Below are 17,440 nucleotides of genomic sequence, written 5' to 3' on the forward strand. Positions count from 1 at the left end.
AGCCAATGTTCATGTGCAATTTTCTAGACGGTTCCAGATTTTGCTCTGTTTTCTGTTGCCTCTTTTGCAGTTCTCCATTTTCTTGTATGTAGTCATTTTTGTTTAAGAAGCTATTCTTGTTTTGCATTCGTCCCGATTCGCTTCTCTTGTCCTTCTGAAACAAGCTGTTTCCATTTATATTTTCATTGTCTTTTGCAAGCGCTTTTTGCTTATCTCGTTTTATCCTGGTTTGTTGACCAGATTCATTATTTGTACTTTGTCGGCCTCACGCCATATTTCTGCAATTAAATATTTTTGGTTACATCTTTATCTGAGTCTACATTTGTAGAGTCCGCTTCTGTCCAGAACATTCTGGACCCCTGCCGGTGGACCTGCCACATGAAAAGACTGACTAAAACTTGTTTGAAATCAACGACAATGAACACAAATGGTTCTTATTTAACAGATGGATGTTGCATTTACACGACTCAGTCAGACTACTATGTTTTTATGCAACATCAACTCTGAGTTAGTGGTTTCATTTGAATAGAGAATGGCTGGGTAAACTGTGTCAAGAAGATTCATATTCTGAGTTAAGGTCTCATGTGTTGTGTTCTTTTTATTCTAAGGTTCCTAAAGACAACTGTCAGCCTTGAGCACAGACTAAAAAACACGAATGCACAGGAGCTCATTTGTTGGTTAAAAGGCCTTAGGACATCTCAGAACACATCTGCAAATCACAGTCCATTGCCCCTATAATTAAAATTATGAATTGTATTTGCTTGTAAATATTACATTAATGCTGACGGACAACTCATAAAATGTACCCCCACAAAAAACCCAAAAAAACCCCACCGTACATAAATAAATAATGGACTTTTTCCTCTTTCATATATATATACTGTATATATATATATTTTTTAACGAGCATCCAGTCCATCTATCCGACCATTTGCTACACCATTTGCTCTCATAGCCTCACTTTTGCCTAGAGGCGGGGTACTGGACTAGTCAACAACCAATCACAGGTCTCAGAACAACGGTTCACATTCAAGTTCAAACATATCTGTAATCTTAGTCTTCGGTTTACCCAGCATGTATGTTTCGGGTTTCTTTTTACAACAAACACATTTAATTTCAACCTGGACATCTTGAACCCAAAGCCTCTCCACCTTGTCCCCCAATATAATTACAAGGCATTAAAAATCGGATTCATCACAAGCCGGTCATAATATCATTCTCCTTGTTTCATATTCCCTTGTCTCTTCCTGAATACCCGCAGCTAGTTAAAATCTCTTGCTCTGTACGAAGCCAAAGCCAGCTTTAAGCACCACTTCTCTGTTTTACCACTCTCACATCTTTTCCACAAGGATGTGATTTTCCTCCTCAGACGTTATCCCAAACCAGCAATTATTTTTCTGCCAATGCAGTGTCCCTGTAATTCCTTCAAACCATCCACGGTCCAAAGACATTCAGGGAGGTCTTCCTCTCGCATGCAAACTAAATGCCAGTGCCCTTTTTTTTCCTCGCTCTCTCATTTTCCAACACATGCATATCTTTTACACGCTGGTGGACTTTTCCCTTGTGTGGCACTAAGACGTTATCATGAAGTTTAGTTACCATGGTTCCTTAAAAACACAAAGGTTTTGGATTTAAGGAAATAAGTAGTGGCGGCACGGTGAGCGACTGGTTGGCACGTCGGCCTCACAGTGCAGAGGTGCAGGGTTTGATTCCGGTGCCGGCCTTCCTGTGTGGAGTTTGCATGTTCTGCGTGGGTTTTCTTTGTGTACTCCGGTTTCCTCCCACATTCCAAAAACATGCATGGCAGGCTAATGGAACACTCAAAGTTGTCCCTAGGTGTGATTGTGGCACGAGTGATTGTTCGTCTATGTGTGCCCTGCGATTGTGCAACCAGTTCAGGGTGTCCCCTGCCTGAAGACAGCTGGAATAGGCATGTACTTTTTTGGTCGTTTTTACAATAAAAAAACAATTCTGATGTTTAAAACGAAAATATCAACATTTAATCAGGATGTAAAGAAAAAAAGCACATGCAAACGTGGTTTGTGGAGCTCTGGTGTGCTTTGTAAAAGTGTTACATTCGGCCACGTTTGAGGGTGGCTGATAGGTGACGCCTATACAATTATTATTTGCAATCACTGTCAAAACAAATGGCCCGCAGCCGAACTATTATTTAATAGTTGTGCACAGCACACGTATTCTGTAAACCTTTATTCTGAAAGTACAGGCAGAAGTTGCTTCCTGCCATTATTGCTAACTTAGTTGTGGTCAGCGGCTGTTGAGCCGCGGTCGCGCAGCTTCAGAGTGCGGACCGGCTTGTGGAAGGGAAGGCGTGTGAAATCCTAGCGTCGTCACACGTTGAGTAAACGTTGCTGGTGTGTGATTTTCCTCCCCTGTCCTTGGTGAACTTCCAGCTGGATAAAGAGCTCCCCGCCTCTCAACCAACATGGGTTAGACACGCCGCGACCCGCGGAGCGTCCACTTTGTGCACTTGAAGCGAGGATGGGGGGAACCGGACTGGGTTTCGCACAGACATCCTGACAAAAGACGGAGACTGCGAGAGAATACGCATTTGGGATTTTGCAGTCTTTGAATCCTCCTTGAAGTTATATTGTTGGACCCACGTCACGTCACGCGTGTGTGCCAGACGAGAAGAGATGTTTGCAGAATTGCTGTGCAGCGCCGTGGCTCTGGTCCTGTATGTCAACACACTGGGAGCAGATTTCTGCTACGATGACAGGTACCTGCCAGGGCACATGTTTCACACTGAACCCTCAACACTGCATCTTCACGACGAGGCGATTGACTTCGTATTTGAGTACACAAAACATTTTATTATTCCAACCTAAATGGATGCGTTATTGTTCAAAGTGTCTTGAGCCTGCTTAAGTTAGTGAGATTTCCCATTCTTGCCAATAAAATGAGAGGATAGTAGAGTGCATGATGCTTATGTATTCTGTATTACATTCTCCAGAGAGCAGAGTTGCTCCAAGATTTCCTTTGCATGGAAATAATTGATCTCTGGAGAAGAAATCACTCCACCGAACAAGTCCCATACTGTCCAAATGTGCAGCCTGCTGGAACTTTTAAGCATTATGATTTTTCCCCCCCGATCAACTTAAAGTAGACTGTTTTGTCACTCTTCACTGGAAACTATCTTTTTTTTGGGGGGTGGGGGGAGCACCATTTGATATTTGATGGCTGAGTGGTTGTCACTGCCTCAGGCATATTTATTCCTCATGCACACTGTGATGTAGGTCAGTGGCTTCTCTACCTAGTTTATCTTTGCTTTGCAATACTGCTTTTTAATAGCTCACATAAAGTGATTAATTATGGAAGGATTCTCATTAGCTTCATCAAACATACATTGGACATAAAAGTGAAAACAGTCCATTAAAAAACATTTCAATTGCAAAAACATAGACTAAGGTAAATAACTGAAAAACATTTCTTTTTAAATTTGGGGAAATACAACTTGTACAGGCCAGATTGTTGTGCTCCTGGTCATAAGCTCAATGTACAAAATGACTGGATGAATGCAGTTCATTAAAAAAATGAAGCAATTACTAAGTATATAAAATGAAATGAAAAAGCTGACAGTGGAAAAATAAAACTGGAGAAAATGTAATTTCAGGATTGGCCCAGCCGTGTCGAGACATACAGTACATCCAGTTGAAAATCTTTGGGGTGATCTGACGAGGAGATGCCCTCGCCGTCTGAAAGATTTGGAGCACTTTTGCAAGTCAAAATGTGCCGTGCTGATAGATTCCTATCAAAAAACACAGAATGCTCTCAAAAATCTAAAATGTGCTCCAAGTATTTTCAGAACGTGTGCCCTTCAACATTCCGCTTCCTGATTCAGTTCACATTACTATTCAAAGGCCACATTCCCCCCCCCCCTTTTTTTTCTTTCATTTTTTAAATGTTTTTTTTAAATGATATACTGTGTTTTGATGTCCTTTTTTTTTTTTTTTTTTTTACATAAAACTGATATTATAATAGAAGTAAGTTCCATTTCTGAAGTAGTTGTAGTTCAGAAAGGTTCGAATCAACCACTCTGTGTATTTTTAAAATATTTTTCCATGACTAATTTACTTCCAATAAAGCCAGAGGATATTGCTCAGTCAAACAAACAGGACATTCACCCCATTCAAATCAAATACTGCCATGTTTCCTTTACAATTCTGCTAACTGCTCTTTATATAGAGAGCACTTCCTACAACAAGAAAAAAAAAAATCCCAAGGCAAGTTGTTCTGCTTGTGGAGTTTTTCTTTCCCTGTAGTGTATTTGCTTTACTTGCATTCTGGACTTCTTAGGCGGATCCTACTCTCCTGTTCAAGACAGATGTTGAATGTCCATAAAGCTGTCAAAGAGTGGTCGCTGAGAGGGTAAAGGTGACTACTGGAGAGATCCAACAGCCTTCAAAAGTTTGAGCATGCCAAGACCTGATTAGTCTGCGGAGAGATGTTATTTATTGCTACCTGAGCTGCGATCCAACCCAGTACGGGGCTTCTGACACAAACCCTACAATCCCAGCCAAGAATTTTTCTATATTTTATATGATCTTTTCTTATGTTTGACGGGTTTTTCTTTGCTTGCTATCTGTCATCCAGCACTATCTGTTTGAAACAGCACATGTTGCGCTCGGGCTCGTAATTAGCAGCAGTCTCCTGTCCCCTCAGGCTCCGCTGGTGGTGAGAGAGCAGCAAAGAGCCAGAGCTATCTAATTTGTCAAAATAAAAACTATCCCAGACCCACACAATGATGTAACTTGGTAACGGTGTGCGAGTGTGAGGAGAAGCCTGATGCCGACGTGGAGAAGGCTGCAGATGGGAATGATGACATATTCAACTGCAAGCCCGCAAACAAGCTAGAATTGTATGTCATAAAAAGGGACACAATTGTGGAGAATTAGGATATCACAATTTGTACATCTGCCCGCAAAACAATCAAATACGGATACTTCAATACAATAGTGCTAAGTGAAGGACCAGGCAGTGCTTAACGTTGCCTCTGGCTAGGAAATCAGTGCACTGGTTTAACTCACTTTCTGCTCAAAGTTAAGGTTGTGCGTACTGCATCTGTGTGACTACATTTATAGTAAAAGACACATTGTCGCTGTACAAGACATCTGTGCATAAATTCACCAGATTTCAGTACAGCACTAGAATGCAAAATGAATTTTTGGATTTCTTATTTATCAAGTCAAGCCAAGTACAACTTTATTGTCAAATTATCATTCTTCGAAATAGCAATATTTAAAGGGATGGGTAATTTCGCCTGAAATCACAGAGATGATCTCTGTGATCTCTCTCAGAGATCTGTTTGCCGATCTCTGAGAGATCGCATCAATAGTTGGGATGACTGGTCAGACATTGAGCTGCAGAAATCCTTTACATTCCATAATGTTGCAGAAAGTAATTTTTTAATCATTAATTATTGTTGACATAAATAAAAGTAATATGAGCAAATGAGCTCATTTCAGAAGTGTGCCTCAAACTGGTTACCCATCACATTAAATCGGTACCCAAGATGTAGCTCTCGGTTTCAGGTTTTAGTAAAGTTTGATGACCCCACATCTGAAAAGATACAAGAGATGTGTCAAGAATAAGCTGTGATTGACACTGTAACCCCTTTGCACGTTGTTTCGTGCCGCTCACCCTGCGGCTGAGCGCCCCAAATTTGGCATGTCCAAATTTGGCACTGGTTGCAAAGATACCGAACAGGTAATAGCCTGCTGTTTTTTCTCCCTGGTTTGAATGTAAAGTAGTTTCAGTGGAACCCCCTGGTTTTGCTTATCATGGGGAAGAGGAGACGTATTTTATCAAAAGGTGCAGCACTTGAACGGTAGAGCTTAATCTTTGGGGAACTTCTCCTCTGCGATATATTTCCGAGGCAACAATGACAGCAATCCCCTGTTTGCCGATAAAGATTACAACTCAGTATCCTCAAGGTGCCCTTAAAATATGAGTCATTGATCAAAATGAAGCGAAATCATTTCAAAGTCTCGATTACGTTGGATGGAACTTTTTCACTTTGCACTTTTTCAGAAAATTCTCTTGCCTGGTGTTTAATGTGCATCACTGCTGACCGACAATAATCCAAGGGGACTATATCGAGAGCATTGGCCATATTCGCTCTCCTATGCATGGCAAAGCAAGAACCATATTGATCAATTAACATAATTGATGCATACAAAGGTTACAGTGTATGTACAATAAATCTTTTGATTCAAACCAATGTTTTCTCGTTGCGTTGGCACTACTCACTGCGGTGTGTGTTGGCAGTGACCTTTCTGGAATTCATTTCTTTTTTTTTTTTTTCAACGAGTGAGCCACCGTCTTTGCATGTGGTCGAGCTGTACGATATAACAATCACAGTGCAATATAAAAGCCTCTACCGCACGATATCATCGTTGATGTCGTTATTATAGATTTGAGATTTTCCTTGCCACTGCTGAGGGAATCCTGTTGCTTTTTTTCCTCATGTTCGGAATGCGCTTCTGCAGAACAGAGACGGGCCACGGACACCGTAGAGAGGCGCTGGTCCACCAGCAGCCTTGCCAGGCAAATCAACCGGCTGTTTTTCATGAAGATAATTCTGCAAATTATTGAACTACTGCAGTATTTGGTCACCATGTGGAAATGGCTCCACAGCTTCACTACGGTGAATGTGTGAATTCCAGTCGAGCTGTCAAGTCTCCTTTGCCTGCAGTCTCACGTCAAGCACCGATGATAGATGTGTGATGAACTGCGCCCTCCACATTTGTTCATGTGATGTGGTGTGAGGTTTAACTGCATGAGGATGTTATGAAGGTTGCAGGCTTGGCACGGTCGCCACGTATGGTGGTCCGACAGTTGTAAGGCACTGAGTTGGTTTTTATGAGTAAAGCTGGAATGAAGCAGAACTTCCACTCAGGACAGAGGCTTGCCCTTGCTGGTGGCAAATAACACAGGTTTTTTTTTCCTCACGATTAACTCTTGAGTTACCTAGCACAGTCCATTTGAAGCATTCATTTTCTTACTTGGGAATTTCGAGTATTCTAAGATGCACAATGCATCTTAGAATAGACGAGTCCTCGAAACACTTGTCTGCATCCGTTTCTGTCCCTTCCTTGGCCCCTCCTATCATGGCAGTGGTCTGTAACTCTATATTGAATGATGGGCTGGTTAGGGTTGTGGTTCTGTTGATGGCCCAAGGGCGGCAACCCAGCAGTCTGAGCATCTCCTCGTTTTTCGCGGTGTGGATTTCTCTCTCTCCTCCCTGTAATTACTGTTGTGTTTGCATCTCTCTCTCGCTCTCTCTCTCTCTCTCTCTCTATCCCTCTCTCTCTCTGTCTCTTCCCCGCTTCTATGTCTGTTATGCATCCATCTGAATACCCCCTAAGCCTTCAGGCCTCCGGCTTCATCAACCAGCGTCTGTCTACAGATGGTCCTGTGTGGGTTTTTTTTTTCCGTCCTACTTCAAGCTTAAAGAGAAGGTTTTGAAGTGAATGAAGAGGAAGCAAAGGATCCATGGTAGCTTTATTTCATTATTTTCTTGCCAGTTTGGAGACATCAGAAGTCACAGATGTCTTAGACATCACGCAGATTGCATGCAGTTCATCCATCCATCTGTTTTCTAATTCGCTTTGTGATTTGAAATACATATTCAATAAAAATTGTGTACAGTGCTTAATTCCCCTAAATAAAATATATTTCAACCAATGTTGAATTCTGAACTTTGACCAGTGTTCACCATGGCGACAGTTTTTATTGACGTAAAATTCAGTTAACACGCGGACAGGTCATCGGAATGCGCTTGTGTTTGTCCTAGATGAACGTAAGAGGCCTCTCTATGCACGGGTATCAACCGGCGACTCAGTCAAATGCTTCCTTCCATTTTTCTCTCCGAATGACCTCACAAATTTCCTTTCAAATTGCCTTATAATTACAAAAATGGTAAGCAATCTCGTGTGGTCTAATTATTTCACCGAAAAAGATCTTTCTACGATATGTTGATGCTGTGGGCGTGATCATCTTTCCGTACACCAGCCTGGAAAGATTCACTCAGACTTTGACCACAAATAGATTGGAGCTCCATTTTCCTAAGCTCCACTTTCCCCCAAAATTGTCACAACGGTAAAAAAATGGTCGCTTTCATCCTCCCTTCAAAATACAAGTTCAGCCACTTCACTTTCCCATCCCTATTTTTAAGGTGATGTTCTAGTGCAGCTATAAAAATATATATTGGTCTGGGCTTTTTTTTTTTTTTAATATTCAGAATGCAAAAATATTTGTACATTGACATAATGTATTGATTAGGAAATGCAGCAGCACCGCAAAATGATCAGCAAATAAAATCGCTTTTGCAAGCAATGTAAACCCAAAATTGTAAATTATGTTTTCATCAGAAATAATAAAGAAATCATAAAATATATAGAATGAACTGAACCCGAGTACATTGTGTGCCTGTGTACTAATGGTACTACAACTACAATTCACAGATGTGGCAGCGATGCTGTGGACATGCTGCATGAAAATGTTCTCTTTAAAATGCTCTACTTTGCCATAATTTTTTAGCAGTTAGGGGATTATGGTTGCACTGTATTTTCATGAAATTCATTATGTAGAAGTGTTTTCCACCAACTCAGAGTCGGTCTGATTTGTACAAACCGCTGTGCATGACAGCTGCACAATCCTACGAAATTTACATAAGAATATTCAGGCTTCTGACCTTTGTCAACTTAACAATACCAACACATTTGTCTGCAACTTGTGTGTGTGGGGGGTTTTTTTTTTTTGTGATTTGAAAATGAACAAAATATTCTGATGGGCAAACAAGGATGCTTTTGAAAAGTGCTTATTATAAATATATTTAGGATCACTGTCGTAGCATGGAACAACAACTACAGTACAAATGGATGGATAGAGGCATGCTCTAGTAAGACTGAAATCAATGAGAAATTGCACCTTTTAGACATGTCATGCGATTACGTTTATTGTAGTTCAAGCATCTATCAGCTGCTGTACAAATCACCTGAGCCACATCCTAAAAATATTTTGTGAGTTAACAGTAAGAGGTGAATGTTATGCATCTAAATCTTGGTAACATCCCGTATTCGTAATAACAGGAACATTTTCGACGAGGCATCATGCTCCCCTGACACCAGCGGATGTTGGTTTGCTCAAGGTCCAGATGGTGATTAGAATCTTCAGAAACACGATACAGAATCACAGAGTATGTCTCTGAAGATACCTCAACCAGCTCACGGCAAACGGCAATCTGCTTCTGCGTGAAGATGAATGTCTGTGGCTGGTTGGAAAGAGTTCTTAACGTACTTCAACTGATTATCTGTGATGTGCCCCATTGGTGGCCCAGGACTTCCGTGTGGCTGAAAGCTGCTCATGGGCGGCCACCGAGCCCGTAGTGTCTTCAAATTCCTCGCTGTGCTTTTGCCCAGCCAGAACAAACTACATAAATCAGACGCTTTGTAATCGCTCGACTGGTGTGCAGCCAGAAGAGAAACAGGCCTTAATCTGGAACTGGGTTGAACTTGCCTGTTGGTGGATTGAAGCGTAAAAGATCAACTCGACTGCACGGTGCAACATGTCAGCCCTAGTCCTCGAGTATTCTTGAGTCTCTTTGCCATGTGTTTTAATTAAAAGCCAACAGATTATCTCTCTTAATACATCATGTTGTGTTAGGAGCGCACATGTACAGTGTTGCACACAGACAGACTTGCACACAGTGATAATAATCGCCTTAAATGGGAATAAAATGCAATGCTGGGCTGGATCATCCAACATGTAAATCCTTCACATGGTCAGAATAGCACAGCGGACATTCAAAGCAGCTACTCAATAATGCGAGAAAAGCTTTCTCGCTGCCAAGGAACACAGTGTGTGAAGATGACGCCTCTAATGTGCTCTTTGACCAACAAAATGAGATTAGTGGGATTTATATCCAATAATGTGAGACATCTGTTGCATCAGATCAGTGCATTTCCTGAGGGAGACTTGACTGGTAAATACTGGCTATAGGTCATTCTGCCATCATCAGACCTCCAGTGATTTGACTGGGTCTAAGCACTTAGTAGGTCTAGACGTGGGTTTGTGTTTCCAACGCTAATGCGGGTTGATGGCTCTTAAACTGTGGCCACTCTCAGGCTCTTGGCCCTCTTCATATTAATAGGATTAACAAATCTGTGGATGAGTGGGGCACACAGTGTAAGCAGAGATCCCTGAGCTGTCAAAAATCCAAACTTACTTGCCTCTTCCAAATCTAAATAAGATGCTATGGATTGCCCATTTTCATTAAGGAAGCAAGAAGACTAGTGGGCATCAATGATCCTCTCCTTCTCGGAGGCCGACCGCTCAAACAAAGAGCAGTGGCTGGTTTCATTAAGGTTATGAAACAAGGCGGCCAGTTCAGCTGGGATGCATTTGTCCATTGTAAGAGGAAAGGATTGTGGGGTCCCGCCGCTCCCCCTGGACTCAAAGAATGAGCAAATCAAACATTGGCTGTGGGACGGAAGCTAGACCTCAGTGCCCTCAGTTTGAATGGAGCTTTGCGGACTAAATCTGTCAGAACCAATTTAGTGAACTTGTTAAGGAGATACGTGGTCTGGTTGGATATTTTTTGAACTGGGCAGATGGAAGAAGAAGAGCAGAAGATTCAATGTTAAGTAAGCTAACGTCATTCAGTGTTTCTTACTCACTCTGTGTGTGCTAGTTCATCTGGCGTGGGTGGTATTTCGTTGATGGCTGTAAAGATGATGCCATCGTCCGACTGTTTACATGCAGTCAATAACCCTTTCAAAGTTATATGAGCAATATTCAGTTTTGGAAAGGCCATGTAAAACCCACAAAAACCTGAATATGCTCATGTTTGGGTTTTCAAAAGCCCAACTAAGACCCCTGGGGTACCGTATTTTCCGCACTGTAAGGCACACCTAAAAGCATTAAATTTTCTCAAAAGCTTATAATCCGATGTGCCTTATATATGGATCAATATTCTGATTTCTTGGACATAGTATTTTAAAAGTTCTGTAAAACTCTTTGTTCCAGCTGCAGTGATTGTGAAAGCTCCACATAAATAAAGCTGTATTGTGTTGTATTTCCTTTAGGGTAGCTCCATCTAGTGGATGCATAATGCAAATGCAGCCACTATTGTAGTTTCCCTTCTCTGCGCCTTATGATGCAGTATGCCCTAATTATGAAAACATCTTTAAAATAGGTCATTCATTGAAGGTGCGCCTTATACTCAAAGTGCCTTATGGTGTGGAAAATACGGTACTCCTTTTCAAACCCAAATATTTGGTCACATAATACTTCTTTGAAAGGAACATTGGTTCATGTTCTGCGCATGTTCTTTGCACAGGGAATCATGGTCTTTTGCATACAAGAAGTACTTGTACGCAAGGGTTCTGGCGCTCAAGCCACCGGAAACACACACGCAGAGAGAAACCAACATGGTGGAACAGAACCATACCTTTGAAGCGAGGAGTAAATGCACTACTTTAATATTGTGGTCAGGGACATGAATGTATTGTTTTGTTGTTGTTGTTTTTTTTTTTTTATTGACGGTAGGTAGCAAGAAGGCAAAATGACGTCTATTTGTGTCATGACGTTCTCTGCGCAAAGCGGTTTAGATATTCCAACAGATAACAATTACCATTTATATTGTAGTAACTGTCAGCTCACGGATGTTCAGAATGTTTCAGAAACCGGACTTTTAGACCTTAACCCAACCATTGACGGCATCTAAACGAAGTCAATGCATCAAGACAAATGCCTCTTGACAACAGTAAGGGTGGATTGCCATATTGGAAATATAAAGTAAAGACATCAAGGTATTTGAAGCTCGAGTTAATTTTGTAAAATGTGAGCAATCGAGAGTATTGCTCTTTGAATTGTTACGATGATCAATTGCAAAGCTCGATCATGGTTTCCGTAGCAGTGGATTTTCCAAACTAACCATGTTTACATAATTTGTGCTGTCATATATTTAATGCTGTCTCACTCTGTCTTTTCCTTTCACAGTATTTGGGCTTTAGATTGCTGCTCCATTTTGCCCTAGATCCGTTTTGGTTGTCATGACATGATTGTATTATTGCAACTAGAGCAGAAGTGGATGGTTCAAAACATTTTTTGTTTGTTTGTTGGCCACTGAACAACAGATCAAATGGAAGCCTGAATTGTCTGTGTGTGAAAATCAGAGAAGTGGAACATTTCCCAGTCTATATGTTCAACTGTTTCCTGTAATTGAAACCCATGAATTTAGTGTGTTGTGCATCAAAATGTGTGTGACACCTAACAGCCTGAAGTAAACCAGGGAGAACTCCGATATAATGACTTTGTCGTGTATAAAGTGACTCCAATCCACAGCTCTCCTCAGAGGGCTTATCACTCCATGATGTTTTGATATAAAATAACAATATACTTGTATATGGTAGACATGTTTTTCTTGGGACTTCTGCTTTTCACTGAATACTGGGGAGCTAAATATTTCCTTCTTCTTTTGGATACATTTTATTAAAGTCTAAAGTCCGAATTCTTGTCATAGCAGGTGATTTCAGGATCTTATCAGCTATGCAATAGATCAATTTCGGGGATAAGTTGGCAAGTTGTCATGAGGCAGATGCGTGTAAGAGCGCTCCAGATGGTAAATAAATCCACTCCTGTTGTATTGTATTTCACAGATGAAGCCAACTTTCTCACTCACTCTCTTGCTTGTGTACTGTCATTGGGAATAAAATCACAGTGGAGGTAGATTGATGGATTCTTGATGGTTTACAGGGCTGCTTCCACTGGTTTATTTTGGCTGAGCGCTGACCCCAAGTGTCTCCGGCCGCGGTGTTTCTCTTCATCACTGACCTCCGTATGTCAGTTTCCCCTCCAGCTATTCCCCCAAGTGAGCGCTTCCTTTCGGCTACCTAGATGGATACACACAATTTGTGCGAGTTTATTTTGATTTGACAAGGAACGGGTAACGAGAAAATGACTGTTATTGCTCGACCAGCCCCTTAAGGCCGAGGAGCAAATAGAGCTCTGACAGAATAATAAGGATCTTGAATCCCCAAAATACATTTCTAATTGGAGGTCCAAAGGAAAACATTACTTTGAGAAAGCGATTGTGAGGAGGGATGGACCAAAGTGAAAGGGTGCGAGAAGTTGAGTTCACATGTGAGGTTGTGGCTGTCATGTACCTCAACCTGCCCTGACTGTGAACTCCAGATGCCAAAAGGCTTACACCACCAATCTGATGTGATGTTTGGAAGGCCTTAAACCTCACCTGTTGCCCCAGGCCTCGAAACATATCCAAAAATTACAGTAGAGCCATGTCGTTCATCAGCACCAAGTGCAAAGCTGAGTTTTTATTTTAATTATGAAGGAGCTAGAAGGGTCTGAAGACTTGTGGCCTTTATTTTCTTGAGGAGTGCAGCGCTCCTGACCCTCACTTTGAGCAATATCACGTTATCATAAAAATGCAGCTCCAAGAATTTATTTTTTTATTTTTTCAAAACCTTATTGGTTAAGATAAAATCTCTTTTCTTGTAAGACATATTGTCCCACGATACGACAAAAATAATTACGACAGAATAGTTCATTAAGTTTAACTACGCTTTCAGCTCCCAACCTCGGGTGCTCATTTACTCCATTTGCTAATTGTACCCATCACTCCTCTTGACTGACGCCGTTGATGATTCTGCCCCATGCCAATTGATGCAGGCAAGGCGGCAGGTACCTTCTGTGCAGACTCCCTCGGGACTTAGCTCTGTTGTTTTCGAATAAATAGATCTCCATTGGCATTTTGATCGCGTCACATCCTGAAATGAACATCTTTCAGCTCTTATTATTAATGCACCTTGGGACTACCATTCCTCAGCAGCTGGTCTTTGAAGATTTATTGATTTGTTTTCAACAAAATAATAAGCTGCCATATTTTTCCACGTGACAGTTGAGATGAGTAGCCCTAATTAGGATTCCATTTATTTCTTCCTGCCACCACGATAGAGCCCAATTCATTCATCCATTCAAAGAGATACAAATCAAAAATGAAAAAATATTATGTTATGAAGGTCTTTTACAGAAACATCACATTTATATATGATTTGTACATGAATGGGAGATATCTACTTACACAAGTGAAGACTTACAGTGTCACCAAATCTTATGGTGTGTGACCATGTAGTCGAGAAGTCACTCCAGTCACGAATACAGGTGTCACTTTGTAAGTCAAAAGTAATAAATCATATGGTTTAAATTGTGGTTGATAGCACCAATAGGACAGTGATCGATGAGATGTGGTGGGCCGAAAAGTTAATTTATGGCTAACTGTATAATGTTTTCACGGAACTTTCACGTAGACCATCTCGGCAATTTACAATTACAGCTTCAAACATCTCACACATCCCGATTAACTTGGGCTAGAATCGCCCTATTTTCTAGTCCTGCCATCATATCACCCAAAGCAGATGGATGGCCGGTGCATGGCAACAGCACATATGGCTCCTCCATCAACAGAGAATGATCCCCCCGGCACCCCCTAAGTTATAAATACAAAACATTTTCCCAAAACTTTAATTAACAGATTTTCTCAGGTAACTTCTATGTAACTGATAATTGACATCAAATGGCTCGCCGGCCAGCTGCCTCCCGTGTAAGCCAATTATTATTTTTATTTTTAATTGTTGTGGAAATTTATCAGAACGGGCTTCTGCTCTGTATTGACTTTCAACACCATGCTGTATGTTATGACCACATGTCTCCTATAAATATTCCCACTGTCACTCTTGTAGTCCTTTGCTCTTTTGGAAACTTCTGCACTTCTTTCATGAATGCAATACAACTACAAAAGACATGTTTATTTCACAAATTTTAAATATAGTATGATGGGTTGGGTTAGAGCGTGAACGAGATGTTGGTGCAGCGCCTTGCAGGTGCCACAAATGAGATTGCCTTATTAACAGAGTGGCTGTGTCAGCACTTACTGTACAGAAAAAGGAGACTTGTGACCATAACATGTAATTGTTTACAGTTACCTGGAACAAAATGTGCAAAATAACCTTGGGACTCACGAGTCAGCAATAGCCTGTTACGGTTCATTTCCATCACAAACCTTTTCACCCCCATTGGAGTGTTCTAATTCACAACCATACTGTGTCATTGTTTGGGGAGGATTTCATTGTCAAGAATGTAAAAACAGCAACAAAAGAACTGCGCAATTTACATCGCCATGGCAAATTCAAATGTTGCACCAATACCAGCTCCATTTAATAAAGAGAGGACGGAATTAAGAGTACCGGTAATTGTAGAACAGTCAACCTAGCTAGTCTCCGCAGAGAGAATAGTTAGATGCCACTTCCCACCCCTCATAATGTTTAAAATTGCCTTTGTTAAAAATTCAAAACCAAAATACATACCAAACTATGATCCCAAAACACATGAATATAATTTCACCATAACCCTTCAAATAAATAACTGAGTGATGATTCAATTTAAAAATAAATGCTTTGGAACAGCGAGTGTGATGGCTTGTATGCTGTTGCTTAACAGCCTATAAAAACAGCAATTACTGCCATTGTGTAACATCAGTGGTGCATAAATACTCACATTTTTCAAAATACATAGAGTACTGTACAGAGCAAATGACTCTTTATCTTTAGTTTGTACCTTAAATTTAGCTGCTTGTCTTTACCAGCGCATCAGCTGTTAACTTCCACGAACACTGCCAACAGCGATCCAGATCTTTCTCTTTAAAATCTTGAGATGTTTACCACCGTTATCTCTCTGACATAAACTGCAAAATATGCTTCGCCTGCCTGTTGGACCTTGACGGGATTGTTGTTGAATGTGCTGCTGTTCTCTGTCAAACCAGCCGGCTATCAGCTCGAATAGAAGAGAATAGAGTACAGCACAACTTTGTTAAGATGCACACCAAGTTTGTAAATCTGTTAAAAAATAAATATGATAAATAATACATCAGTTTCATGTTGCCGATGGGCTGTTTGTTTAATTTAATTTATATGAATAGTTTGCGCTTTGGAGATCCTTGAGATGTTGTTTCATAAAAATTCATAAAGATACAGCCTTACCATATCGAATTGAATCGTAATCAAATGTTTCTTTTAGCGGACAGATGCACATGCCTAAATTGCACAATGTACATATTAGTATATCACCCATCATGGGTAAACACAAAGCTAACATGAAAAGGACAGGTTAAAATAATTTGATTTGCCTGATAAATCAACATCTTTGCCAATAGTATTTGGAACACAGTTGCCTTTTCAGTCCAAAATGAATTATTTTAACTAGGTGTATTCTTAAGGACAACCACCAAGGACAGCAAAATGACTGTACCAACAAGCAGCTGGTAAGTGATTTGTTAACGCTCTCATTCGTATGATGAAATGAAATGGCAAGTACAGTCCTGAGGCCTTGCGCAGGGAGGAATGATGACCAATCAATACTCCATCACATAGCTATCAGCATATGTCATATCACGCCACCATGTCTTTTTGTTAAATCAGCCAGACCTGTCACTCCATTATACCTGGAATATTATAACAAAATACTTAAGACACCATGTCATTTTTACATATGCTTTTTTTTAAGTGTATGTGGTCATTCCTTCTTGATTACCTGACAGGGAGCATAAAATGTGACCCAAATTCAAACAAAGGTTCTTGATTATGGAGGAGTCGCAACGATAGATTAAAGACATCACAGGATTGGGCTTCATTCTTTCCGGATTTTACCAAGACAATCTTAAAAGATAATCAATTTCGATGTGCTGTTCTGACTGCAATATTGCATGAAAGTTGACAAAAATATGGACCATGCGTCCAGTAGCTACGCCAAATACGAGGATATGCTTGGGGCAACCCTAAATAATTTGTTACTTCAACATGAATAATACAAGTTCAGCAGATTAATGGAGTGGCCGTGCTGCACGGTAGCCTCTCTGGATGGGGACTCTGACGTTGAAGCATGGCGAAGGATTTCATTAATCTGTTTACATGGACCTAATACCACCGTGCAGTGCAATGTTTGGCAGTGGTGCTTTCTAACTTAGATTCTGGCAGCCAAGAATTGGGGGTAGGTCAGTTGCACTTTTCATGTCGTAAAATCCATCGAAAAGTAGTACTGTGGCGATTTTTTTTTCTTTGTGAAGGACAGGAAGAATTTAAAAAAGTAATAAAACACTTAGCACATCATAAAAATGAATAAGCACACCTTCAGCTGTGGCAGAAAGCCCTTTCTTACAGGCTCTCTTTCCTTTCAAGCTTGAGAAGCAAAGCCCAAAATGATGGTGAAGAGTCGAAAACAGTGATTTTCATAATGCTGTACGGGTGTCACTCGCGGTATGCCAAAGTGTCACTGCCTAAGTATAGTTCTGATGTATTTATTTAATTTAAGATTAACATAAATGCATTTAATCCTACAGAACGTTTTT

General features: G+C 40.7%; 1 protein-coding gene across 1 annotated transcript in view; it reads left to right on the forward strand.

Annotated features, from left to right (window-relative positions):
* Positions 1-2,308: 2,308 nt before the first annotated feature.
* tmtc2b (transmembrane O-mannosyltransferase targeting cadherins 2b) overlaps positions 2,309-17,440 on the forward strand; it is an 84,192-nt gene continuing 69,060 nt past the window's right edge. Inside the window, exon 1 of the mRNA XM_086109285.1 lies at positions 2,309-2,737. Within this exon, the coding sequence (XP_085965411.1) occupies positions 2,655-2,737 (83 nt within the window). The 5' untranslated portion in view covers positions 2,309-2,654. The remainder of the gene's footprint in view (positions 2,738-17,440) is intronic.

The sequence above is a fragment of the Hippocampus guttulatus genome, chromosome 4, assembly GCF_054856545.1.
Source record: "Hippocampus guttulatus isolate MCC_2025c chromosome 4, RoL_Hgut_1.0, whole genome shotgun sequence".
Classification (NCBI taxonomy): Eukaryota; Metazoa; Chordata; class Actinopteri; order Syngnathiformes; family Syngnathidae; genus Hippocampus; species Hippocampus guttulatus.